This window comes from Balearica regulorum, chromosome 33 (genome assembly GCF_011004875.1).
Source record: "Balearica regulorum gibbericeps isolate bBalReg1 chromosome 33, bBalReg1.pri, whole genome shotgun sequence".
In the NCBI taxonomy this organism is placed as follows: domain Eukaryota; kingdom Metazoa; phylum Chordata; class Aves; order Gruiformes; family Gruidae; genus Balearica; species Balearica regulorum.
This window is the reverse complement of record NC_046216.1, coordinates 631,860-654,858: the sequence shown is the minus strand read 5'-3', so window position 1 is coordinate 654,858 and position 22,999 is coordinate 631,860. Positions and strand designations below refer to the sequence as shown.

The 22,999-nt window shown below is 58.7% G+C and overlaps 4 protein-coding genes and 4 non-coding genes across 8 annotated transcripts; 5 read left to right on the top strand and 3 right to left on the bottom strand.

Annotated features, from left to right (window-relative positions):
* The first annotated feature begins 311 nt into the window (after positions 1–311).
* On the top strand, positions 312–385 carry TRNAN-GUU (transfer RNA asparagine (anticodon GUU)). The gene has a single exon. It is a non-coding gene; the product is annotated as a tRNA-Asn (tRNA).
* Positions 386–573: 188 nt separating this feature from the next.
* Positions 574–644, bottom strand: TRNAG-GCC (transfer RNA glycine (anticodon GCC)). The gene has a single exon. It is a non-coding gene; the product is annotated as a tRNA-Gly (tRNA).
* Positions 645–1,319: 675 nt separating this feature from the next.
* LOC104640437 (histone H2B 5) lies at positions 1,320–1,934 on the top strand. The gene has a single exon (XM_010308793.2). The coding sequence runs from the start codon at positions 1,385–1,387 to the stop codon at positions 1,763–1,765; it is 381 nt and encodes a 126-aa protein (XP_010307095.2). The 5' UTR covers positions 1,320–1,384; the 3' UTR covers positions 1,766–1,934.
* Positions 1,935–3,617: 1,683 nt separating this feature from the next.
* On the bottom strand, positions 3,618–4,018 carry LOC104640436 (histone H2A type 2-C). The gene has a single exon (XM_010308792.2). It carries the CDS (start codon positions 4,005–4,007, stop codon positions 3,618–3,620), a length of 390 nt encoding a protein of 129 aa, XP_010307094.2. The 5' UTR covers positions 4,008–4,018.
* Positions 4,019–4,870: 852 nt separating this feature from the next.
* TRNAK-UUU (transfer RNA lysine (anticodon UUU)) lies at positions 4,871–4,943 on the top strand. Its single transcript has one exon. It is a non-coding gene; the product is annotated as a tRNA-Lys (tRNA).
* A 162-nt stretch (positions 4,944–5,105) lies between these two features.
* TRNAQ-CUG (transfer RNA glutamine (anticodon CUG)) lies at positions 5,106–5,177 on the top strand. Its single transcript has one exon. It is a non-coding gene; the product is annotated as a tRNA-Gln (tRNA).
* Positions 5,178–8,707: 3,530 nt separating this feature from the next.
* On the top strand, positions 8,708–17,224 carry SLC27A5 (solute carrier family 27 member 5). The gene is made up of 10 exons (XM_075738509.1): positions 8,708–9,315; positions 12,066–12,275; positions 12,718–12,876; positions 13,501–13,625; positions 13,719–13,913; positions 14,615–14,705; positions 14,939–15,137; positions 15,227–15,324; positions 16,271–16,401; positions 16,817–17,224. The coding sequence occupies exons 1-10, from the start codon at positions 8,823–8,825 to the stop codon at positions 16,991–16,993; spliced, it is 1,878 nt and encodes a 625-aa protein (XP_075594624.1). The 5' UTR covers positions 8,708–8,822; the 3' UTR covers positions 16,994–17,224.
* Positions 17,225–17,763: 539 nt separating this feature from the next.
* THAP7 (THAP domain containing 7) lies at positions 17,764–22,334 on the bottom strand. Its single transcript, XM_075738510.1, has 5 exons — positions 22,282–22,334; positions 21,514–21,593; positions 19,533–19,688; positions 18,503–18,643; positions 17,764–18,404 (listed from the first exon to the last, which is right to left on the bottom strand). The coding sequence occupies exons 2-5, from the start codon at positions 21,591–21,593 to the stop codon at positions 17,864–17,866; spliced, it is 918 nt and encodes a 305-aa protein (XP_075594625.1). The 5' UTR covers positions 22,282–22,334; the 3' UTR covers positions 17,764–17,863.
* Positions 22,335–22,999: the final 665 nt, after the last annotated feature.

Sequence of the window (22,999 nt, the reverse complement as noted above, 5' to 3'; positions counted from 1 at the left end):
TTTTTTTAAGGCTTCCCCTCTGCATTTTTCTTTTTTTTTTTTATTAGCAAGACGGGGGGAACACTTTGGGCATCCTCACGCAGTTCCTCAGACGAGTAATCCCCCGATTTCTACCTGCACACCCCCCCTCCAAATTCTTGCAAATTCGTGCGTGGGACCCCCAAATCTTCCAACCCACGCGTCCGTGCCCCACATGATTTTATTTTGCAGGAGCCCCCCCTCTTATTTCACCCCCCCCCTCCCCCGTACCAGGGGTGCAGCCGGGGGTGCCCGGGCCCGGGAGGGGCGGCGGGGCGTGGCCGCCACCGCGGGTCTCTGTGGCGCAATCGGTTAGCGCGTTCGGCTGTTAACCGAAAGGTAGGTGGTTCGAGCCCACCCAGGGACGGCTTTAAAATATTTTTCCACGCGGGTTTTACCTTTTTTTTTTTTTTTTTTTTTTCTTTCCCGGGTCGGAGGGACAAGTCGCGGCACGGTGACTTATTGTGTTCCAGGTGGAAAAAAAAAAAAGGGGGCTGGGAAATAGGGGTGAAAGAAGGGGAAAAAAATGAGGGGAGAAGAAGGAAAACGAAGCGTTGCATTGGCCGGGAATCGAACCCGGGCCTCCCGCGTGGCAGGCGAGAATTCTACCACTGAACCACCAATGCCTCCGCTGAAGGTGCCTCAGGATAACGAAAAATAACATAATTAACCCCAAAACAGCCCCACGATGCATAAAACCTTTTTACTTGCTTGGGTTAAACCTGTGCTAATTAGGACCCGGCCTAATTAGGACTGATGACAATTAGAAGCGCTTCTGCTCCTGCGGTGGGTGATTTGAATTTCCCGCGCTCGGCGCTGATTGGTTGGAGCGTGCGAGTGGGCGGGGCCACGAAGGGGAAGGGGGTGTGTGGGGTGTCCTGGGTCCAGCCGCGGTCTCGCCGGGAACATTCCCGCCCCGAGGAGCTCCGGTACCGCCTTCTTCCCCGGGAAAACCCCGCTGCTGCTCCCCCAGAGCTCGGTCCCCCGGAACTTGGTTCCCCAGCGCCGGCTTTACTCCCTGCTTCCACCCGCGACCCAGCACCGGGCGCGCAGAGGGACCAGCGCAGCTCCCCGCCGGTCCATGCTGGGATCTGAACGGCGTGATGGGATTGGCTGAAACCCGTAGGCCGAAACGTTGATCAGCGTCCAATCAGAGCCTGCGTTCTGGAGCCGGTATATTTGCATGCGCGGGGTCTCTCCGCCACGGAGCGCTCCGCGCTGTCTCAGCCAATGGGCTTGCGTGACGTTTGAATCCCTCATTTGCATAATGCCGCTATAAAAGCGGCACCGCCCGCTCGGCGCCTTCACTCCGTTGCCATCGGTTGACGGGGTTTGTTGTGACTGCAGTGACCGTAGAAACAGCGCGATGCCTGAACCGGCTAAGTCGGCGCCTGCCCCCAAGAAGGGCTCCAAGAAGGCGGTGACAAAGACCCAGAAGAAAGGGGACAAGAAGCGGCGGCGCAGCCGCAAGGAGAGCTACTCTATCTACGTATACAAGGTGCTGAAGCAGGTGCACCCCGACACCGGTATCTCCTCTAAGGCTATGGGTATAATGAACTCCTTTGTCAACGATATCTTCGAGCGCATCGCTGGCGAGGCTTCGCGCCTGGCTCACTATAACAAGCGCTCCACCATCACTTCACGGGAGATCCAGACGGCCGTCCGGCTCCTGCTGCCCGGTGAGCTGGCCAAGCACGCCGTCTCCGAGGGTACCAAGGCCGTGACCAAGTACACCAGCTCCAAGTAAAGCAGCCGCACCCGGCTGCAGGAACCCGCTCGGCTCAACTCAACCCAACGGCTCTTTTCAGAGCCACCCACTTAATTACTAAAGAGCTGATCTTGCTGCTGAGCCGCCTCTTTTTCTGGTCTTTTTGAGGATTGTAACGGTTTGTAGATCGAGTGGTGGTGGGGGGAGGTTGGGGTAGGGTACGGGAGGTTTTAAAAAGTGTCTTTATAAAATGGGTTATTTTTCTGGGTTGGTTTTTTTTTAATAAACTGCGGTTTCTAGGCTGCACTTCAGGGTTTCTCCCTTTATTCAAGGCGCCTGTAGCCATCCCCGGTCGGGGTTACCGCTTTCGCCTTCAAACCGTTGCTCCCCTCTGATTGGTCCCGGCGGACGCCAAACGTCACCTCGCAGCGCGGGTTTCCCTCTGGTCCGACTCCGGACTATTTAAACCCTGTGGGCGGGGCTCTAGAGCTTGTTCTGGGTGTGGGGCCGGAGAGAGGTGCGTGCTGTCGGGGCGAGCGCGGCGCTGGAGGCGCGGGCACGTCCCGGTGCCCCCCCCGGCACAGAGAGCGTAAGCGGTCGGTTCCTATAGGTATGCAGCACCTATACGGTGTGTGGGGGTGTTGTGCTCTGCCTCGGATTTTACTGCTCAAAAGTGCTTTCGAGAACTGCTTATTACCGTTAGTCTTATTTTGGTTTTAGGGCAGCACCGTGTCTTTTCTGGACTATTAAAATGTAGTAACTCAGTAGGAAAAAATTGTTTGTGGTAAGTGTCATTAGTGAATGCTTAGTGCTGTGGTTGGGTGGGGAATGACACCCCCCTCCTATTTTCTGTCCTTAATGTTTGCCTCGGGCAGGGACGTGTTCTTTTTGGATGGTATAAATATTTATATTTCGAATCCCCCTGGAGCGAGACTTGTCCCCGCCGCTTCCCGCAGCCCCGGTGTGGTTCCCACCGCGGCTGCCGGCAGAGCTAGGGCGATACCGGGTGGAATCCAAACAACGTGCGGCCATTGGCTGAGCCAATGAGCAGCGGGCCAATCAGAGCGCACGGATTTTGAAGCCCTTGCCGTGGCACGGTCGAGAGGCGTTCCGAAGGGACTGCTCCAGCCAATGGGCGAGCGCGTACTGGAGCCTTCATTTGCATAACTACAAGCAGCGCCGACATCGTTCCTTCCCCGGTCCCGGCGGCAGCAGCGCGATGCCCCAGCCGGCGTCCGGCTTCAAGGAGGCGGTGACAGAGACGCAGAAAAGCGACAAGAAGCGGCGAGGCAGGAAGAGCTGCTCCACCTACGTGAGCAAAGTCCCGACCTCCTCCATCCCCTCCCCGGCTCTGAGTGAGGGGACCCAGCTCTCACCGTGACAGCTCTTTCTAGAAGCTAAAATGGGTTCAAAAAGCCTGTTCTGGAGATTCCACACCCACACACACCCCCGAATCTACTATAAAAAAAGCCTATTTTGAGATATTTGTACACACTATTCTTTTATGACTAAGAGCAGGTAGCTTCAATCATTCCTCACCTCCTATGGAAATACCAGGAGGTAACTTAAGCTTTACTAATAAAGGTGGTTTTATTTTCCAAATTGTGCTTGCTCAAGGTATTGAGTCCTGATTAAAAAAACCCCAAACTAGTTTATTTTAGTGCTTCTTTGGGGGTTGTAATGAGTTTTGGGGTGATGGTGCTTTACCCCCAGCCACTCCTGTTGGGGAAGGATTAAGACCTGATAATTAACTCATTAGTACTCATTACCACCAGGCCCTCCTCACCTTGTTCCTCCAGCCCTTTTCCTGAAACAGTAGGTGGCTCTGAAAAGAGCCTTTGGGTTAAAAAATAATTAAAAAAAAAAAACCAAAAACCTTAAAAACTTCTTTTCACTTGCCCTTGGCCTTGTGGCTCTCGCTCTTCTTAGGCAGCAGCACCGCCTGGATGTTGGGCAAGACGCCGCCCTGCGCGATTGTGACGCCACCCAGCAGCTTATTGAGCTCTTCATCGTTACGCACCGCCAGCTGGAGGTGACGGGGGATGATCCGCGTCTTCTTGTTATCGCGGGCGGCGTTCCCCGCCAGCTCCAGGATCTCCGCCGTCAGATACTCCATAACGGCGGCCAGGTAGACGGGAGCGCCGGCGCCCACCCGTTCGGCGTAGTTACCTTTACGCAGCAAACGGTGAACGCGGCCCACGGGGAACTGGAGACCGGCGCGGGATGAACGCGACTTGGCCTTGGCCCGGGCTTTGCCGCCCTGCTTCCCGCGGCCCGACATCGCTCCCGCTGCGGGGCACGGAATGAGGCGACAGCGCTGCGGCCCTGCCTTTTGTACCCTACCGCGGATCGAAACGACGCTCTCTGATTGGTTAAAACGCCGCTCTCCGGAGGACCAATAGAACAGCACTGTTTCTGGCCAATAACAGCCCGAGGTTTGGAGCCGCCTCATTTCCACGGGACTCGGCTATCCCCGGGCAGGGCTGGAAGGAGGTGGTAGCTGCGGCACGGCAGCTAAACGTATCGCTCGTTCCCTCAGGTTACAAATAGAAGTTTAAAATACGTAAGCGAGCTTTTTTTTGTATGTCGTATTATAGATATTAATTGATATTAATATATCGTGTTGTTATTTATATATTGATGCTTTTCTTTCCATCTTAAAGCTACTAATAGGTCGGCACAAGTCTGCAGTGGGGCTAAGGGCAACCCCAAAAGGGAGTTTTAAAGCTTTTAAAGTGTATTAGGTGTTTATTAGGTGACTTAGGGCTCAGCGCGATGCCGGTCTCCCCCCCGCCCCTGCGCTCGCACACCGAAGGGCGGCTCTTCCGTCCGTGCTGAACGCTGATTGGCCGCGCTGCGAGCCGGCGGCCTTCTCATTGGTCCGTAGGAGAGAGGCGGGGGGGAATCGGAGAGGGCGGTTCTCACTCAGGTCCGCCGTGACCCTCCACGCGGGAGCTCCGCCCGCGGCTGCGGGTCGCTGCGGCCTCAGGCGCCGTTTCCCACACCCCGCTCTCCCCCCACAGCACCTTTTACACCTTTTATTTCCGAAAAATCCTTCTTTTTCGCTCTTTTCTCCCCCAGAACCCCGCGGGTACAGCCCCACTGTACAGCCCATGGGGAGGCGCCGGGGAGTTACCGGCAGGAGCCCGGATAGCTCAGTCGGCAGAGCATCAGACTTTTAATCTGAGGGTCCAGGGTTCAAGTCCCTGTTCGGGCGAACGTCGCTTCCTTTTCCTTCCCCCGCGGGATCTTTTCCACGGACCCCACCGGGCTCCTCCCCGCCCCACACCCAACGGGACTATTTTTTTTTTTATTTTTTTTTCAGCGGCGGAGGCGGCGCGGAGGCGTGTGGGACGCGGTGGCGCCGGCAGGGCGGGCCGGTCCCATGGTGTAATGGTTAGCACTCTGGACTCTGAATCCAGCGATCCGAGTTCAAATCTCGGTGGGACCTTCACCCACGTACACTTTTGCGGCCGCTCCCACGGTCACGCTGCGTGTGGGTGTGCCCAGCGCGGGGGACAAGCGAGGGACACTCTCGGGAGGGAGCTGTACCCCAAGTGCGTCGCGTCCCTCCGGGCATGACATGATGAGGGACCTTACGTGGCGTCTGGCACCCCACTGGGGACCCCGTGTGACGTGTGGGGCACCCCACTGGGGACCTCCTGTGACCCCACGCACACCTTCGGGTGTGACACCCCATCAGGGACCACATGTGACCTCCCACACGTGACACCCCTTTGGCACATGACACCCCCGTCGGGGACCACGTGCGACATCCCACGTGTGACGTCCCGTGGGGGACCGCTGTGACACCCCGTTGTGGTCCGTGCGTGGCACCCAAGCGACGTCACCCCACGCGTGCCACCACGCGTGATGCTCCGTAGGTGACGCCCCATCGGGGCGACCTCTGAAGTCTCCTCCGTCTGCCTCCCCCCACTGCCCTGGGGACCCCCAAAAAAATATAAATAAATTTAAAAAAAAAAAAAATAATAAAAATCTCCTTTGGGACATCCCCAAGGAAGGACCTCGCTGGCGGGGACAACCCGGTCAGCCTCACCCCGGGCCAACGTCCCCTTGCCGTGACCCCGGTGACACCAACCCTGATAAACCGATAACCCTTGAAATTGCAAAACCTTCTCGAGCAAAGAGCAACGCCCGACGTGTTTCACCCCGAAAAAAAAAAAAACCAAACAAAAAAAAAAAAAAACCCCAAACCCCACAACCCACCCCCCCTGTTGGATCCTCGTGATAATTTTATAACCCGTGAATACCCCGGGGTCACAAATCCGAGGCAAAGGTGAATGACACGGCACTGAACCCGTTTAGTTGTTGGGTTTGTTTTTTTTTTTTTTTTTTTTGTTTAATGAGCGGAAAGATTAATTATCCTGTCAAGAAGCAGCTTGCCAGGTGCTCACACCCAAGTTGGGGATTTAAATGGCAAACTCTGCGTTTGTTTGCTTTTTTTTTTTTTGCTTTTTTTTTTTTCCCCTGCTGGTAACTAAGAGAAAAAAAAAACCAAAAAACCAAAACCCAACAAAAACTCTCCACAAACCTTTTTTGTGGGACCGTCCGCACGGGAGAAGGGGCGCGGGGTGTGTGTGTGGGGGGAAAATGCTTTGGCGTTGGGCCGGTCCTGCTCGGAAAGGGCCGAAGATGCGGAAGAGCCAAGAAAATGGTGGGGAAAAGGAGGATTGTGTCGGGATTTCCACATGGGAGCAGCAATAAAGGAAACACCAGATGGGCTGATTTTTTTTTTTTCCCCTGTTTTTTGCGATGAAAAGAGAAATTCTGGAGGTGTCTGGGGGTCAGCTGGCGATGTTGGAGAAGTTTGGGGTCAGTTGGAGACATTTGGGGTCAGTTGGAGAAGTTTGGGGTCAGCTGGAGATGTTGGAGACGTTTGGGGTCAGCTGGAGAAGTTTGGGGTCAGCTGGAGATGTTGGAGGTGTTTGGGTTCAGTTGGAGACATTTGGGGTCAGCTGGAGAAGTTTGGGGTCACTTGGAGATGTTTGGGGGTCAGCTGGAGATGTTGGAGGTGTTTGGGGGTCAGCTGGAGATGTTGGAGGTATTTGGGGTCAGCTGGAGAAGTTTGGGGTCACTTGGAGAAGTTTGGAGTCGGTTGGAGATGTTGGAGGTATTTGGGGTGAGTTGGAGATGTTTGGGGTCAGCTGGAGATGGAGATTTTTAGGGTCACTTGGAGGTGTCTGGGCTCAGCTGGAGATGTTGGAGACATTTGGGGTCAGCTGGAGAAGTTTGGGGTCACTTGGAGATGCTGGTGGTTGGATGGAGATGTTGGGGTTGGATGGAGACACTGGGTTGGGATGGAGACAGTGGATGGATGGAGACGTTTGGGTTGGATGGAGACGTCGGGGTTGGCTGGAGACCTCGTGGCTGGATGAAGACCTTGGCGTTGGCTGGGGACACAGGTCAGATGAAGCTGTTGGGGGCTGGATGAAGGTGCTGGTATGGGACGGAGACCTGAGGGGTGGGACGGAGACCTGAGGGGTTGGCTGGAGACCTGAGGGGTTGGATGGACACCTGAGGGGTTGGCTGGAGATGTGGGGGAGCAGCATGGAGACCTCCACCTGCCCCACGAGATCCTCCATGCAGCGCGTGAAGCCCCTGACGGAGCAGGGTCTCCAGACCTCACAGAGATGCCCCCGTGTAGACCCCTGTGTTGGGTTTGCGTGGCAAGGTTTTGGTAGCGGGGGGGCTACAGGGGTGGCTTCTGTGAGAAGCTGCTAGAAGCTTCCCCTGTGTCTGACAGAGCCAATGCCAGCCGGCTCCAAGACAGACCCGCTGCTGACCAAGGCCAAGCCAATCAGCACCTTTGGGATAACATAGTTAAGAAAGAGGAAGAACAGTTAGAGAGTACTTTTGCAGCTGGAGAGAGGAGTGAGAAGATGTAAGAAACTCTGCAGACACCAAGGTCAGTGCAGAAGGAGGGGCAGGAGGTGCTCCAGGCGCCGGAGCAGAGATCCCCCTGCAGCCCGTGGTGAAGACCGTGGTGAAGCAGGCTATCCCCCTGCAGCCCATGGAGGGAGGATGAGGGGGTGTAGAGATTCCACCTGCAGCCCGTGGAGGACCCCACGCCGGAGCAGGTGGAGGCACCTGAAGGAGGCTGTGACCCCGTGGGAAGCCCACGCTGGAGCAAGCTCCTGGCAGGACCTGTGGACCCGTGGAGAGAGGAGCCCACACCAGAGCAGGTTTGCTGGCAGGACTTGTGACCCCGTGGGGGACCCACGCTGGAGCAGTCTGCTCCTGAAGGTCTGCACCCCGTGGGAGAGACCCACGTTGGAGAAGGCCGTGAAGGACTGTCTCCCGTGAGAGGGACCCCACGCTGGAGCAGGGGAACAATGAGTCCTCCCCCTGAGGATGAAGAAGCAGCAGAAACACCGTGTGATGAACTGACCGTAACCCCCACTCCCCGTCCCCCTGTGCTGCTGGCGGGGGCGGAGGTTGAAGCCGGGAGTGAAGTTGAGCCCGGGAAGATGGGAGGGGTGGGGGGAGGTGTTTTAAGATTTGGTTTTATTTCTCATTCCTCTACTGTTTTGCTTAGTAATAAATTAGATGAATTCCCTCTCTAAGTTTGGTCTGTTTTGCTCGTGATGATAATTAGTGAACAATCTCTCCCTGTCCTTATCTCGACCCGTAAGTTTTTTTTTTCGTTGTACCTTTTCTCCCCTCTCTAATGAAGGAGGGGAGTGATAGAGCGGCTCTGGTGGGCACCTGGCCCTCAGCCAGGGTCAACCCACCACAACCCCCAACCCGTCACCCGAAGCCAAGAGAAGGCGGACGGAAGGTTGGCGGGGCAGCGGCAGGAGGGCCGGGCGGTGAGAAGCCGGTTGGTTGGCCGGTGGGGTGATAACGGGTGTCAGCCGCCCCCGCAGCGCTGCTCCACGCCCCGGGGCAGGGCTCCTACTGTGGGGACAGCGGGGGAAAAAAAAAAAAAAAAAAAAGAAAAAAAAAAAGAAAATAAGAGAAAACAAACCACCCTAATCCTGGCAACGCCGGCAAAGCCGGGGCAAGGTGCGCTCGGGGCGGACCTTGGCCAAGAGCATCCGTCGGGTGCCACCGAGGACCAGCCACCCCCGTGACGATGCTGGCGCTGGGGGCCGTCACGGCGGCGGTGGGGTTGGCGTTGCTGGCGTTGCTGGTGCCGGCGGCGTCGGTTCGCTTGGCGCCGTTCTTCTGGGCCGACCTGGTGGCCTTCGCCGGCTTGGCGTGGTCGTCGGCGCGATGCCGGCGACGTCTGAACCGCCGACCCCCCGTCACGCTCCTCGACGTTTTCCAGGAACACGTTCGGCGTCGGCCGCTTCACCCGTTGTTGCTCTTCCAGGATGAGGTTTACACCTACGAGGAGGTGGAACGTCGGAGTAACCGAGCCGCCCGGGCGTTTTCCCGACGTTTGGAGCTCCGGTCGGGTCAAACTGTCGCCGTTTTTCTGCCTAACGAACCCGCCTACGTCTGGACGTGGTTGGCGTTGACCAAGCTGGGCTGCCCCATGGCGTGTCTCAACTGCAACGCGCGCGGCCGGGCGCTGCGACACGCGTTGGGCGCCGCGGGGGCCACGCTGCTGCTGGCCAGCCCCGGTGAGTGATTCCCCCCTCCCCGTCCAGGAGGAGCCAGGGAGGGTTCCCCGGCGGGTGTGCGTGGCGCACACGCGTGTGCGGGGTCGGGAGGGATGGAAAGGGAGGGGGGGAGGCGTGTTGGGGGGGTGCGCGCACGGGGGGGGGGTGTGTCGTGGTAGTGAGGGTGTCTGCACGCGTGGCAGAGCCTGTGCGTGTGTCTGTACGCGTGTCAGCACTTGTGCGTGTGTCTGCACGTGTGGCAGTGCTTGTGTGTGTGTCTGTACGCGTGTCAGCGCTTGTGCGGGTGTCTGCACACGTGGCAGTGCTTGTGCGTGTGTCTGCACGTGTGGCAGAGCCTGTGCGTGTGTCTACACGTGTGGCAGTGCTTGTGCGTGTGTCTGTACGCGTGTCAGCGCTTGTGCGGGTGTCTGCACGTGTGGCAGAGCCTGTGCGTGTGTCTACACGCGTCAGTGCTTGTGCGTGTGTATCAGAGCCTGTGTGTGTGTCTGCACGCGTGTCAGCACTTGTGCGTGTGTCTGCACGTGTGGCAGTGCTTGTGCGTGTGTCTACACGCGTGTCAGTGTCCGTGCGTGTGTATCAGAGCCTGTGTGTGTGTCTGCACGTGTGGCAGCACTTGTGCGTGTGTCTGCACGTGTGGCAGTGCTTGTGCGTGTGTCTACACGCGTGTCAGTGTCCGTGTGTGTGTATCAGAGCCTGTGCGTGTGTCTGCACGCGTGTCAGCGCTTGTGCATGTGTCTGCACGTGTGTCAGAGCCGGGGTGTGTGTCTGCGCGCGTGTCAGCGCTTGTGTGTGTGTCTGCACGTGTGTCAGTGTCCGTGTGTGTGTCTGCACTCATGTCAGTGCCCATCCATGGATTTGCACACGTCAGTGCCTGTGCGTGTGTCTGCACGTGTGTCAGAGCCTCCGTGTGTGTCTGCACGCGTGTCAGTGCTTGTGTGTGTCTCTGCACGCATGTCAGTGCCTGTGCATGGATTTGCACGCATGTCAGTGCCTGTACATGTGTCAGCAAGCGTGTCAGTGTCTGTCCATGGATTCGCATGTGTATCTGTACGTGTGTCTGCACACGTGGCAGTGCCTGCGTATGGATTTGCACACGTGTCAGTGCCTGTCAGTGTGTGGATTTGCACGCGTGCCAGTGCTTGTGCACGTGTCTGCACGTGTGTCAGTGTCTGCCCATGGATTTTACACACATCGGTGCCTGTACTTGTGTCTGCACACGTGTCAGTGCGTGGATTTGCACGAGTGTCGGTGCCTGTGCAGGTTTCTGCGCACCCTTCAGTGTCTTTACACGGATTCGCACACCTGTCAGCATCCGTGCTCATGTTTACACGTGTGTCAGCGGCTGCATGTGTGTCCGTGCACGGCTTTCCACGTGTGTCGGTGTCCGCACACGTGTCGGTGTCTCTGCATGCATTTCTGTGCACGTCACCGTGCACGCGTGTCAGCGCCCATACGTGCTCTTGCACGCCCGTCTGCGGCACGCGCGTGAGCGCGAAGCACAGCGGGGCCGTTCGCCCTGAGCGTGCGAGAGCTTGTTCACGTCGGGGCTGTATTCACGCTTGTTGTTCACGCCGGGGGCTGTAGTCAGGCTTGTGCAGCCCTTCGCACACGCGTGTGCAACACCCCCCCCCCCCCCCCCCAACGCCCCAGTGAGCGTGTCGGGGCACGCTGGCCGTGCCAAGGCCACGGGTTAATCATCACCAACCCCCTTCCCCGGGGTAAAGGTCTTTTTTGGGTTGATTTGGGGTTTTTTTTTCTTTGTCACGTTTTTTTGGGGGAAGAAGATTAAAAAAAAAGGGGGGGGGGGGAAGCCGGGCCCGCTGGGCACCCCAGGGTGCTGTTTTGGGGTGCCCCTGGGGGGGAGGGGGTGTGGGTGTCTGCGTGGTCAGGGCACCCTTTTGGGGTGCTCGGGGTGCCAGTCCTGCCCGGGATCCGCGGGGCGCCCACCCAGTCGGGGTCCCCATCTGAGGGGGCACCCGATGCCCAGCCGGGGTCCTTTGGGTGCCAATTTGGGGGTTCATGGGGTGCCCATCTGATCGGGGCCCCTTGGGGGCTGATTTTGGGGTACTTCAGGTGCCCACCTGATCGGGGTGCCCACTTGGGGTCCCTTGGGTGCCCATTTGGGGGTACCTGGGGTGCTTTGGGTGCCAATTTTGGGGGGTTCATGGGTGCCTGTCTGATTGGGGTGCCCATTTGGGGGTCCTTTGGGTGCCAATTTTGGGGGTTCATGGGGTACCCACCTGATTGGGGTGCCCATTTGGGGGTCCTTTGGGTGCCAATTTTGGGGGTTCATGGGGTACCCACCTGATTGGGGTGCCCATTTGGGGGTCCTTTGGGTGCCAATTTTGGGGGTTCATGGGGTACCCACCTGATTGGGGTGCCCATTTGGGGTTCTTTGGGTGCTGATTTGGGGGGTACCTGGGGTCCTTTGGGTGCCCACCTGATCTGGGTGCCCACCTGGGGTAGCCGGGGTGCCCATTTTGGGGTCCTTTGGGTGCCCATCTGGGGGTTCACGGGTGCCCACCTGATCGGGGTGCCCACCTGGGATCTTCAGGACACCCCTCCATGACACCTGGGGTGCCCATCTGATGGGGGGTGCCCATTTAGGGTCCTTTGGGTGCCCATCTGTTGGGGGGTGCCCATTTTGGGGGTTCATGGGTGCCCATCCTTCCCTCCCGACGGACGCTGTTCCCCCCCCGGGGACCCCCCTTCCCACCAGCTCCGTGTCCCCCCGCCCTGTCTCCCCGCAGAGCTCCAGGCCGCCGTGGAGGAGGTGCTGCCGGCCCTGGAGCAAGACGGCGTCCGCGTCTTCTACCTGAGCTCCACGTCCCCCACGCCGGGCGTCGAGGCTCTGCTCCCCGCCATCGAGGCGGCCTCCGACGAACCCCTGCCCGCCCACCACCGCGCCGGCATCACCGCCAACTCCAAAGCCATCTACATCTACACCTCCGGTACCACCGGTGAGGCCGTGGGGAGAGAAAGCCCAAGGGTAGGAGGGTCTTCTCCTCGGAGAAGGGTTTGGGTGAGGTGGGTTGAGGAGGCAAAGGAGGTTGTTTCCCCGTGGGTTGTGTGGGCGAGGCGGTGACGGTGATGTTGGAGGCCCTTCTCCAACCCCGACCATCGTGGGTTCCTCCTGGCTGCGTCCACGCGAGGGTTGGGTGTCTCCAACAACAGAGACTCGCCATGGGTCTGTCCTTGTTGGGATGGGGTGGGACCTCCCTCATCCAACCCTGCACCCAAATGGGATTCCACCTTGACCAACGGGCGCATCAGGATGAGGTTCCTCATGGTTCCTCCTGACGAGGTCTGGAGACCCACCACCTTGAGGGACAGGTTTTGCCCTCCCATCCCACCTGGGCACCTCCAAGGAGAACGTTTCCCACCCTCTGCTCCCACCCCCAGGGCTGCCCAAGGCAGCGGTGATCACAGAGATGAAGCTGATGATGGTGGCCAACCTAGGCCGGCTCTGTGGCTTGCGGCCTGACGACATCATCTACACAACGCTACCGCTCTACCACTCAGCCGGGCTGCTCATCGGGTTGGGAGGGTGCTTCGAGGTCGGTACGTAAACCACCCCCTCCATGTCCCACGTGGTCCGGCCAGCACAGGGGGTGCAGGCAAGGACAAGGCACGGAGAGGTGATGGAGAATGGACGGATGGATGGACAGATGGATGGATGGATGGATGGGGCAAGTGAGGAAGAAGCTGTGTCCATAGATGGATGAGGGATGGATGGACAGATGTTTGATGGAGATGGAAGGATGGACAGATGTTTGATGGAGATGGATTTTTTATGGAGATGGATGTTTTATGGAGATGGAGGGATGGGATAGGGGTTTTTTTTATATCGGGATGGACAGACTTTTTCTGAAGATGGGCTGAAGGACAATGGAAAAATGTGAGGCTGGAGGGAAGAAAAGGAAAGAAGAGAGAGGAGAAAGGTCTCCATAGCGATAAATGGATTAGTGGGGGGATGGACGGCTGGATGGACAGATGACAAGAAGTGTAGGGATGGAAAAGGAAAGAGTTGGGTGAAAAGAAGGTGGAAAAGGAGAAGGATGTCTGTGTAGATAACGGAAGACTGGGAGGGGTGAATGGACAGGACATAGTCATGGAGATGGATGGATGGATGGATGGATGGATGGAGAAAAGGGAGAGATAACCATCCCTGCCGTGTCCCCACAGGAGCTACCTGTGTCCTACGGGCCAAGTTCTCCGCCTCCCAGTTCTGGGATGACTGTCGCCGCTACAACGTCTCTGTCATCCAGTACGTGGGTGAGCTGATGCGCTACCTCTGCAACATGCCCAAGGTGAGGTCCCACCAACCCAAAATCCACCCTGGGGGAGAAGGCGATGGCGTGGGGATGTACCCTGAGACGGTCCCTCCCTTTGTCACCCCACAGCGTGACAATGACCGGGAGCACAGAGTGCGCTTGGCCTTGGGCAACGGGCTGCGGGCAGAGGTGTGGAAGGAGTTCCTCCAGCGCTTCGGGCCCATCTCCATCTGGGAGTTTTACGGGGCCACCGAGGGCAACGCCGGCTTCATCAACTACACCGGCAAGATCGGCGCCGTGGGCAGAGCCAACATGTTCCTCAAGGTGAGGCGCCGGTGATGACAACGGTGGGGAGGAAGCAAACGCTGACTGTCTTGGGGAGAGCAATACTGCATCTCAGGTTGGGGTTACGCCAAGAGCGGGGTCTCTAGGACACCTTCCTCGTGGTGGTGCAAACGGTGACCTCTCTGGGGAAGCCAAGGCTGCCCATCGCGTTGGGTTGGTACAGAAGCAGGATCTCCAGGATCCCCTCTTCGCATCCAAACGGAGCCCCCTCCACCTGCTTGGCCAACATTGACTCAACAGCGTTGACTCAACAGTCTAGTTTTGGAGTGTCTACGGTGACCCAGACATCTCTACAGTCCCAAGAAAGGCCACTTCGGTGTCACTTCTCAGTCCCCAACCACCCAAGCATTGAGCAAAAACTCCAAAAATAAGTTTTTTCCACCCTTTTCCCACAGTTGCAGCTCCCAGCATTCTCCCCTGGGTCTTTGATTTGAAAATTTTGATGAGTTCGGTCAACAGTTGAATCTATGGGATTAAAATTATTTAAATATCAAGCGCGATTAGCTTGGATGGAAAAACAAGTGACCACCCAGGATGTTGGGTGTGTTTCTGTGGGTTTTAACGAGCAAATAACGGGAGGATCAGACCTGGCACTGGAAGGAAAGTCTTCTCGTTCTTTTTAATCCAACATTTCTCTTCCACCCATGGGTTTTTCTCTTTGTCCCTCTTCTGCCCTCCAGAGTTTCGCTCCCTTTGAGCTGATCAAGTACAACGTGGAGGACGACGAACCTGTACGTGACGAGCGAGGTCTCTGCATCCGAGTCCGCCCCGGTAAGAAGAGATGAGCTTTACGAAGGCTTTTTTGGGAGGAAAGTTGGGCAGAGAGAGGGTTGATATGCAAAGCCACCTCTTGGTCCTTCTCACCATCATCTTGGTGGCTGGAAGCCACCAGAAACCCCTCAAGGAAACAAGAATGTCATACCCGAGTGGGGCATGGAGGTGACATTCCCCAGCACTGAGGCAGTTGCTGACCGGCCTCCAACCTTCCTTTCCCTCCCCCGAAGGCGAGACGGGGCTGCTGGTCATCAAAATCACCAAGAACACCCCTTTCCATGGCTACGCGGGCGATTCCCAGAAGACAGAGAAGAAGGTCTTGAGGGATGTCCTGGTGAAAGGCGACGCCTTCTTCAACAGCGGTGACCTTCTCATGATTGACCACGAAAGATTCGTCTATTTCCAGGACCGAGTGGGAGACACTTTCCGGTAACCCTGATGTTCTCACACCCATGTCTGCATGGGCAATGCCACCTGCCAGCCCAAATCCTCCCATCTTCATCCCTTCTCTTCCCTAGTTGGAAAGGCGAGAACGTGGCCACGACAGAGGTGGAGGCCACTCTTGCCATGGTGAACTTCATCCAGGAGGTCAACGTCTATGGAGTGTCTGTGCCTGGTGAGTACTGGGAGGTGCGGGGAGGGGTTGAGTCGGACCAAAAATAAAACCTCTGCTGATGTTTCAGCCATGGGATGTGTCCCCAAATGGTCTGAGCAGCCACCGAGAAGCCTAAAGTAGAATAGAATGGAAGGGACCTACAGTGATCATCTAGTCCAACTTTGACCACTTTGACTGAAAATAAGAGTCTGGTATTGTTTTGGGCTCATGATTACTGCCACAATGGTCCAAACGGCCACCAAGAAGAGTAAAACGGGGCTGGGTTGCCCAAAAGAAGCATCTAGGGGTGTTTGGGGCAAGCAACGTGTCCACATAATGGTCCAAGTGACCACCGAGAAGGCTAAAATAGGACTTACTGACCCAAAATAAGTTTCTGGCATGGCTTTGGCACACAATGGGCTCATGTAAAGGTCTGAGTGGCCACCAGGAAGGTTTAAGGGGGACTTGGTTGCCCAAACCAAGTGTCTGGCATTGTTCTGGGCATGCAACGTACCCCTGCAATGGTCCAAGTAGCCACCAAGAAAAACAAAATGCGACTTGGGTGCCCAAAAGCAGCATCTGGTGGTGTTATGGGCAACTGACGCGTCTCCATGATGGTCCAAGTAGCCACCAGGAAGAGTGAAAGGGGACTTGGTAGCCCAAAGTAAGTGTCAGTTGCTGTTCTGGGCACACAGTGTGCCACCGTAATGGTCCGAGTGGCCACAAAGGAGGCGAAAATGGGAAATGTTCACCCAAAACAAGCATCCGGGGTTGTTTTGGGTGCATGATGTGCCTCCACCATGGTCCCAGTGGCCTCCAAGAAGGCCGAAGTGGGACACATCCACCCAAAATAAGTGTCCGACATTGCTTTGGGCATGCAACAGGTCCCCAAAACGCTCCAAGTGACCACCAAGAAGAATAAAATCAGACTCAGTTGCCCAAAATAATCCTCCGGTGGTGTTTGCAGGGTGCGAGGGGAGGTGCGGCATGGCGGCCATCCGCCTGAAACCCGGGGCGAGCTTTGAGGGCAAGGACCTCTACGCCTTCACCGGGGACACGCTGCCCAGCTACGCCGCTCCCCGCTTTGTGCGGATCCAGGTCAGCATCATCCCAGGCGTCCGGGTGGCTTCTGGGGACGCTTTGGGGGTTTTTGGGTCCTCTGCCAAAATAGTCCTTCAGACAAAGGGTGAAGTTGTTGTCAATGACGGCGTTGACGTCCCTCCAGTTTCCGATGACGGTGCCAGTCACCCCAGCATCGGTGACATCATCGGGGTCACCCTGTGCCGATGATGGCGTCGGTTCCACCTTCACGATGACGGCACCGAGGTCCCTCCTTCCTCATGACAGCGGTGGCCACCCAGCGGTGGTCACCTTGTGCCAATGACATCATACGGGTCCCCTCAGTTCTGATGACGGAGGGGAGGTCACCCTTTCCAACGATGGTGCCAGTCACCCCGCGCTGGTAACGCCATCCATCACCCCCCGTTTCTGATGACATCATCCACCTCCACAGGACTCTCTGGAGATCACAGGGACCTTCAAGCAGTGCAAAGGCAACCTGGTCAAAGAAGGCTTCGATCTCAACGTCGTCAAGGACCCCCTCTTCTTCCGCGACGACAAGAAGAAATCTTACGTGCCCCTGAACCCCGACACCTACGCTGCCATTCTGGACATGAAGCTCAACCTGTAGAAGTTGTTGCCACACCGGGGTCTCCATCATGGCCTGGGGCTGTAATTGCGTCGGGGCGACTGGCAAGGCCAAATTTGGGGTTAATCAAGCAGTTTTTGCTTCCTTCCGGGAGTTTTTTTTAAACGGTATCGGAGCATGATGAGGGTGACGGGCTGGTCTCGGCGCTCGCTATCTCGCCCCGGTGCCTCCGTGCCGTGCCGGTTGCGGAAATTAAAAGCTTAATTCCAATTATTTGGGTCTAGCAGGGCGTCGGGGTCGATGAGGGCCATTTTCTGGGGACTGATCCACTCGTTTTCCCTTCCGGAAGGGACAGCTGGTGCCCAAAATCCTCCCCGCTGCCCGGAAGGGACCCTTTGCTCAGCGCTGGCCTCTCGCTTGCCTGCGGGGCCGGCCCTGGAGATGTATCGGCGCCCCAAAACCCTCCTTCTCTTCCCACCCAGAGTTTGTTGAGCCGCTTTAGCTCACCCATCCGGAACGAAACCGATTTATTTCTCCCTGAACCAATTTTTCTGCCCAATCGGTGATGTAAACCGGCTTGAGAAGGCAGCCCGGGCTCCCCCGTACATCCCAGATCCACACGACAAGCGCCAATCCCCCCGTGACAGCATCAGCTTCTTCCTGCCATTCCCCAGCACCCGCGAAGCCCGTTTAACCGACACAAAAAGAGCTTATTTCTCCCCGCAGCTGATTTCTGCAGGATCAGTGAGCAAAACCAGCTTGCGGACGCTTTCCCAGCTCCCCCTCTCCCGGATGCGAGCCGTCCCCTTTGATTTTTTTCATAGAAAAGGTGAAATCTTTATTTACAAACCTTCCCAGCGGCACCGGGGCAGGGAAGAGGAGGAGAAGAGCCGGGTATCCGCCGGGAAACCTTCACTCGCCGTCATCGCCGAGTAGTTGCAGCTCCACCGTCCGCGGCGGGGGTTCCTTGGGGGGTCGGCGAGCCTCGAGGGGGACCCGACGTTCCCGTTGCAGCTCGCCCACGCGAAGCCGGAGCCGTTGCTCCCGGCGTTTGCAGGCTTGGAGCTGCCGTTGGGCTTTGTCGAGGGCGTCCAGGGCGGCTTCGGCGCGACGTTTCCAGAGCAGGGCGCTACCCACTTGGTAGCTGTGCTCGCTCTGGATGTACGCACCGGCCGGCGGCGGCAGCCGTAACATATAGAGGGAGGGGGAGACGGGACGGGATGGTGCCGGGGGGTCACCCTCGGGGAGAGCTGGGGTGGCCGTGGCTTCCTCGTCCCCTGTGGCCACCAAAAGGCTGTCCGGGAGGGGACCCCGGGCACCCGAGGGGCCAGGAAGGGCCGGGACACCCCCGTGGTCACCGGCCGGGGGGGCGCCGGGGTCTTCGCCTTCACGGGGGAAGCAGGAGACGTCGGCGGTGAAGGGGGGGTCAGGTGGGGAAGGGGTGGGGTCCCGCCTGCACGGGGAAAGGAGAGGTTAAATTTGGGGGGGGACGACACAAGACCCAGTGGCGTCTTGTGTCACCCCCCCACCCACCCACCCCCTGGGACTCACCTCCACCTCCTGGTGGCCCGGGGGGGTTTTGGGGTGTCACTCTCGGGCGGGGGGGGCTTCGGCTTGGTGGCCCGGGGGGGTTTGGGGGAGGCCGACTCGAAGACGGTGGGTACGGCCCCTTCCTTCAGACGGTGGTAGCCGCTGCGGGGGGGGGTGGGGAAAAAGGGGGGGGCTGTCAGTGGGTGCACATGGGGCACCTGGGGGGGGGGTCCCCAGGGCCATCAGTGTTCTTGGGGTGTTCCAAAACCAGGTGGGGTCTCGGGGTGCTCCGCAGCCCTAGGAGGTCCCCAAAAACCCTGGGGGGTGCCCCCAAGGTCTTAAAAAAAATTTGGGGAACCTCAAAAGCCTTTGGGGGGGGTGTCCCCAAAATGCCTGGAGGGGGTTCCCTGGGGGGGGATCCACAACCCACAGGGGCTCTTGGGTGCCCTAACGCCCCGAGGGGAAATGGGGGGGGGGGCTTCTAAACCCCCAGGAAGCTCCATAACCCCCAGGTCTCTGGGGTGCCCCCAAGAACTTGGGGAGTGTGTGGGGTGTCCCTGGCGTCCCCCCAAGAACTTGGGGGGGGTGTTGGGTGTCCCTGGCGTTCCCCCAAGAACTTGGGGAGTGTGTGGGGTGTCCCTGGCGTCCCCCCAAGAACTTGGGGAGTGTGTGGGGTGTCCCTGGCGTCCCCCCAAGAACTTGGGGGGGGTGTTGGGTGTCCCTGGGGTTGCCCTAAAGCTCTAGGAGAAGGTTTGTGGGCGTCAGGGTGTCCCTAAAAGCCTTAGCGAGGGGTACTTGAGGGTGACCCAGAAGCCTCAAAAACACGGGGACACCCCCCCCCCCCCAACAACACCGGGGGTGGGAAACTGGGGGGCTGGGGGGGCTGTTCAGAGCAAACCATTTCCACTCATGGCGGGGGGGGAGGGCCAGAGCATGCTAATCCCCCGCCTGGAGGAGTCCGTTTAAAATCAAAGCGGAGGGGTGTCATTAATTAAGCCGACCCATTCTCCGCAGTGGAGGGGACACCTCGTTAGGCGCCCTCGTTAGTTACCTGAAGCCGACTATCTCGAAGCAGCTCTTCTCGAAGTGCTGGGAGCAGAAGTAGATGTACTTGGAGGCCGGGTCCCAGCGTCCCTCCCCACTGGCGTCCCGACGGCGGCTGTTCTCCAGCCACAGCGCCCGCCGGGGGTTGTCCTTCTTGGGCAGCCTTGGAGGGGGGACATGGGGGACAGACACAAGTCAGCTGTGAGGCGGTGGCCTCAAATCCCGCCCCCCCCCCCCCCCGACATGGGTTTTGTAAGGTTGGAGGGGTGCCCCCCCCCAAACACCTGCAAATGGAATGGTCTGGGGAGACCTAGTTAAAGGAGTGGGGCTAAACCATTCCTAAAATGGGGGGGGGGGGGCCCACAAGTGGTGCGAACCATCATGGGGGTGGGTGCACCTGGGCCAGCCCATTCCTAAAGGTGGGGGGGGGCACACCTGGGCCAAACCATTGTTAAAGGGGGAGGGGGGAATGGACACACCTGGGACAGCCCATTGCTAAAGGAGGGGGGGGACACCTGGGCCAAACCATTGCTAAAGGGGGGGAGAATCCCGGGCCAAACCATTGTTAAAAACAGGGGGGGGGGCACACCTGGGACAGCCCATTTCTAAAGGGGGGGGGGCACACCTGGGACAGCCCATTGCTAAAGGAGGGGGGGACACCTGGGCCAAACCATTGCTAAAGGGGGGGAGACACACCTGGGCCAAACCATTGCTACAGTGGGGAGAAAGCCGGGCCAAACCATTGCTAAAAACAGGGGGGGGAGCACACCTGGGACAGCCCATTTCTAAAGGAGAGGGGGGGCACACCTGGGACAGCCCATTGCTAAAGTGTAGGGGGGGGGGATGACACCTCAGACAGCCCATTGCTAAAGGAGGGGGAACACCTGGGCCAAACCATTGCTAAAGGGGGGGATTGACACCTGGGACAGCCCATTGCTAAAGGAGGGGGGGGGCACACCTGGGCCAAACCATTGCTAAAGAAGGGGGAACACCTGGGACAGCCCATTGCTAAAGGGGGGGGAACACAACTGGGACAGCCCATTGCTAAAGGGGGGGGGCACACCTGGACCAAACCATTGCTAAAGGGGGGGACACCTGGGCCAAATCATTGCTAAAGAGGGGGACACACACCTGGGCCAAACTATTGCTAAAGTGGGGAGAAACCCAGGCCAAACCATTGCTAAAAGGGGGGGGGGCACACGTGGGACAGCCTATTGCTAAAGGAGGGGGGGCACACCTGGGCCAAACCATTGCTAAAGGGGGGGGATGACACCTGGGACAGCCCATTGCTAAAGGGGGGGACACAACTGGGACAGCCCATTGTTAAAGGAGGGGGGGACACCTGGGCCAAACCATTGCTAAAGGGGGGGATGACACCTGGGACAGCCCATTGCTAAAGGGGGGGGGAACACCTGGGCCAAACCATTGCTAAAGGAGGGGGAACACCTGGGCCAAACCATTGCTAAAGGGGGGGATTGACACCTGGGACAGCCCATTGCTAAAGGGGGGGGAACACAACTGGGACAGCCCATTGCTAAAGGGGGGGGCACACCTGGACCAAACCATTGCTAAAGGGGGAGACACCTGGGCCAAACCATTGCTAAAGGGGGGGACACACACCTGGGCCAAACTATTGCTAAAGTGGGGAGAAACCCAGGCCAAACCATTGCTAAAAGGGGGGGGGGGCACACGTGGGACAGCCTATTGCTAAAGGAGGGGGGGCACACCTGGGCCAAACCATTGCTAAAGGGGGGGATGACACCTGGGACAGCCCATTGCTAAAGGGGGGGGACACACTTGGGCCATACCATTGCTAAAAGTGTGTGGGGGGTGACAAATGAAGCATGAAAGAGATGAAAAAAGCACCCAAATAAAATCATCACAAGCAGAACTGGGGAGCACCCCCTCGATCAGACCACTTTGGGGGGGCAATGAAGAGGCCAATGGGGGGGGATCCAGCCCCCCCGAGGGGATGTGGGGGCACCCACCGGTGGAAGGAGATGCCTCGGTTGCGGGTCTCCCGAGTGTCGCGGGTGCAACAGCCGGCGGCAGAGCAGTGACGGGGCATCTGGGGGGGCAGAAGCGGGGGGGGGGGGGGGGAGGAGGTAAGAAGAAACTCCGGCAGGAACCCCCTCAAAAGCCCATACCCCCCCCATGTGCCACCCAACCAGCCAGATGCTTAGACCCCCAACTGCCCCCCCCAACGCCCGCTGCCCCCCAAATCCCTGTGCTTCCCCCCCGAGCACCAAAAGCCCCCCAGGAACCCCCCCAAATCCCCATCCTCCCCCCTAAGCCGGTCCTTGCCCCCACAGATACCCCAGACCCACAGGTCTCCCCCCCCTCCAGCCACCACAGAGGCCTCCAAGCTGCCCCCCCCCCCCCACCCCGAGCTCCCCCCCACCCACGGGTGCCCCCCCCCCGACCCCAGGTCCCTCCCCGGGCCATGAAGTCACTGGGAAGGGGGGGGTGTGTGTGTGTGTGTGTGTCCAGGACGAGGGTGTCGTCGTCCCCCCTGGAATGAGGACGTCGACACACCAGATGACGTCAAGAGGAGGTAGGCCACCCCGGGGGGGGCCGTTGCTAAGGGCCCTTCGCGGGGGCCGCCGTTGCTAAGGGGGGGCCGGAAGGGGCGGGCCCACAGCCCCCCCCCCCGGGGGCCGGACACTCCCCCCCCCCCCCCCCCCGCCCCATGGGGGACTCCGGTTCCCGGAGCCGGTTTTCGGGGCTTTTTCCCTGCGGCCCGGGCGCGGCCTCACCTCGGCGCTCCCATCCCGCCGCCCCCTCCGCCCGCCGCAACTGTCGCGATAACCCGCGAGACTGCCAGACCTCGCGAGAGCGCCCCTCTCCGCCGCCCCGCCCCTTCCTTCCACCTCATTGGCTGCGACCCGGAAGACTGGGCGTGGCGCGCACTCAGATCGCCACGCCCCTTTCTCCTCACTGGCTGCGACGCGGCGGAGGGCGGAGCGTCCGTCTCCGCCCCCTGCGCCCGCTGCCATTGGCCAGGCTCGCCCCGCCCCGTCCTTATTAGTTATGCAAGCCCCGCCCCTCCACCGCTGGCGTTTCAAGGGCCCCCCCGGGCCAGTTTTAGGGGTGTTTCAAGGCCCCCCGCCCCTGTATAAGGGGTTGGGGGGGTGAGAGCCCCCCCCAGTTGGGGTAAAGAGGGTTTCAAGGTCCCCCCAACAAGGTTTTGGGGTGTTTCAAGGCCTCTCCCAACCAGGGGTATTTTGAGACACCCCACCCCCCCCAAAATGCATTTCCAGGGATTGGGATCCCCCCAAAAGGGGGTCAGGGAGACTTTCAAGGCCCCCCCCTAGTGTTTTGGGTAGAGTTTCAAGGCTCCCCCTGACGTGGGCTCTAGGGGTGTTTTGAGCCACCTACCCCCCCCCCCCCCCAACCTGGGTCCCTCAGGGCCACTCAGGGGCGGATCCATCTCAAAGGCACTTTAATGAGTATGGCCAAGCCCTGCCCCCAACA

Excerpts from the sequence above, each read along its gene's own strand:
- LOC104640437 (XM_010308793.2), top strand. The coding sequence starts at position 1,385 with ATGCCTGAACCGGCTAAGTCGGCGCCTGCCCCCAAGAAGGGCTCCAAG.
- LOC104640436 (XM_010308792.2), bottom strand. The coding sequence starts at position 4,007 with ATGTCGGGCCGCGGGAAGCAGGGCGGCAAAGCCCGGGCCAAGGCCAAG.
- SLC27A5 (XM_075738509.1), top strand. The coding sequence starts at position 8,823 with ATGCTGGCGCTGGGGGCCGTCACGGCGGCGGTGGGGTTGGCGTTGCTG. Across the intron at positions 9,316-12,065 it reads GCTGCTGCTGGCCAGCCCCG|AGCTCCAGGCCGCCGTGGAG; the intron begins GTGAGTGATTCC and ends GTCTCCCCGCAG. Across the intron at positions 12,276-12,717 it reads CTACACCTCCGGTACCACCG|GGCTGCCCAAGGCAGCGGTG; the intron begins GTGAGGCCGTGG and ends TCCCACCCCCAG.
- THAP7 (XM_075738510.1), bottom strand. The coding sequence starts at position 21,593 with ATGCCCCGTCACTGCTCTGCCGCCGGCTGTTGCACCCGCGACACTCGG. Across the intron at positions 19,689-21,513 it reads CGAGGCATCTCCTTCCACCG|GCTGCCCAAGAAGGACAACC; the intron begins GTGGGTGCCCCC and ends CCCCCCTCCAAG. Across the intron at positions 18,644-19,532 it reads TTCGAGATAGTCGGCTTCAG|CGGCTACCACCGTCTGAAGG; the intron begins GTAACTAACGAG and ends CCCCCCCCGCAG.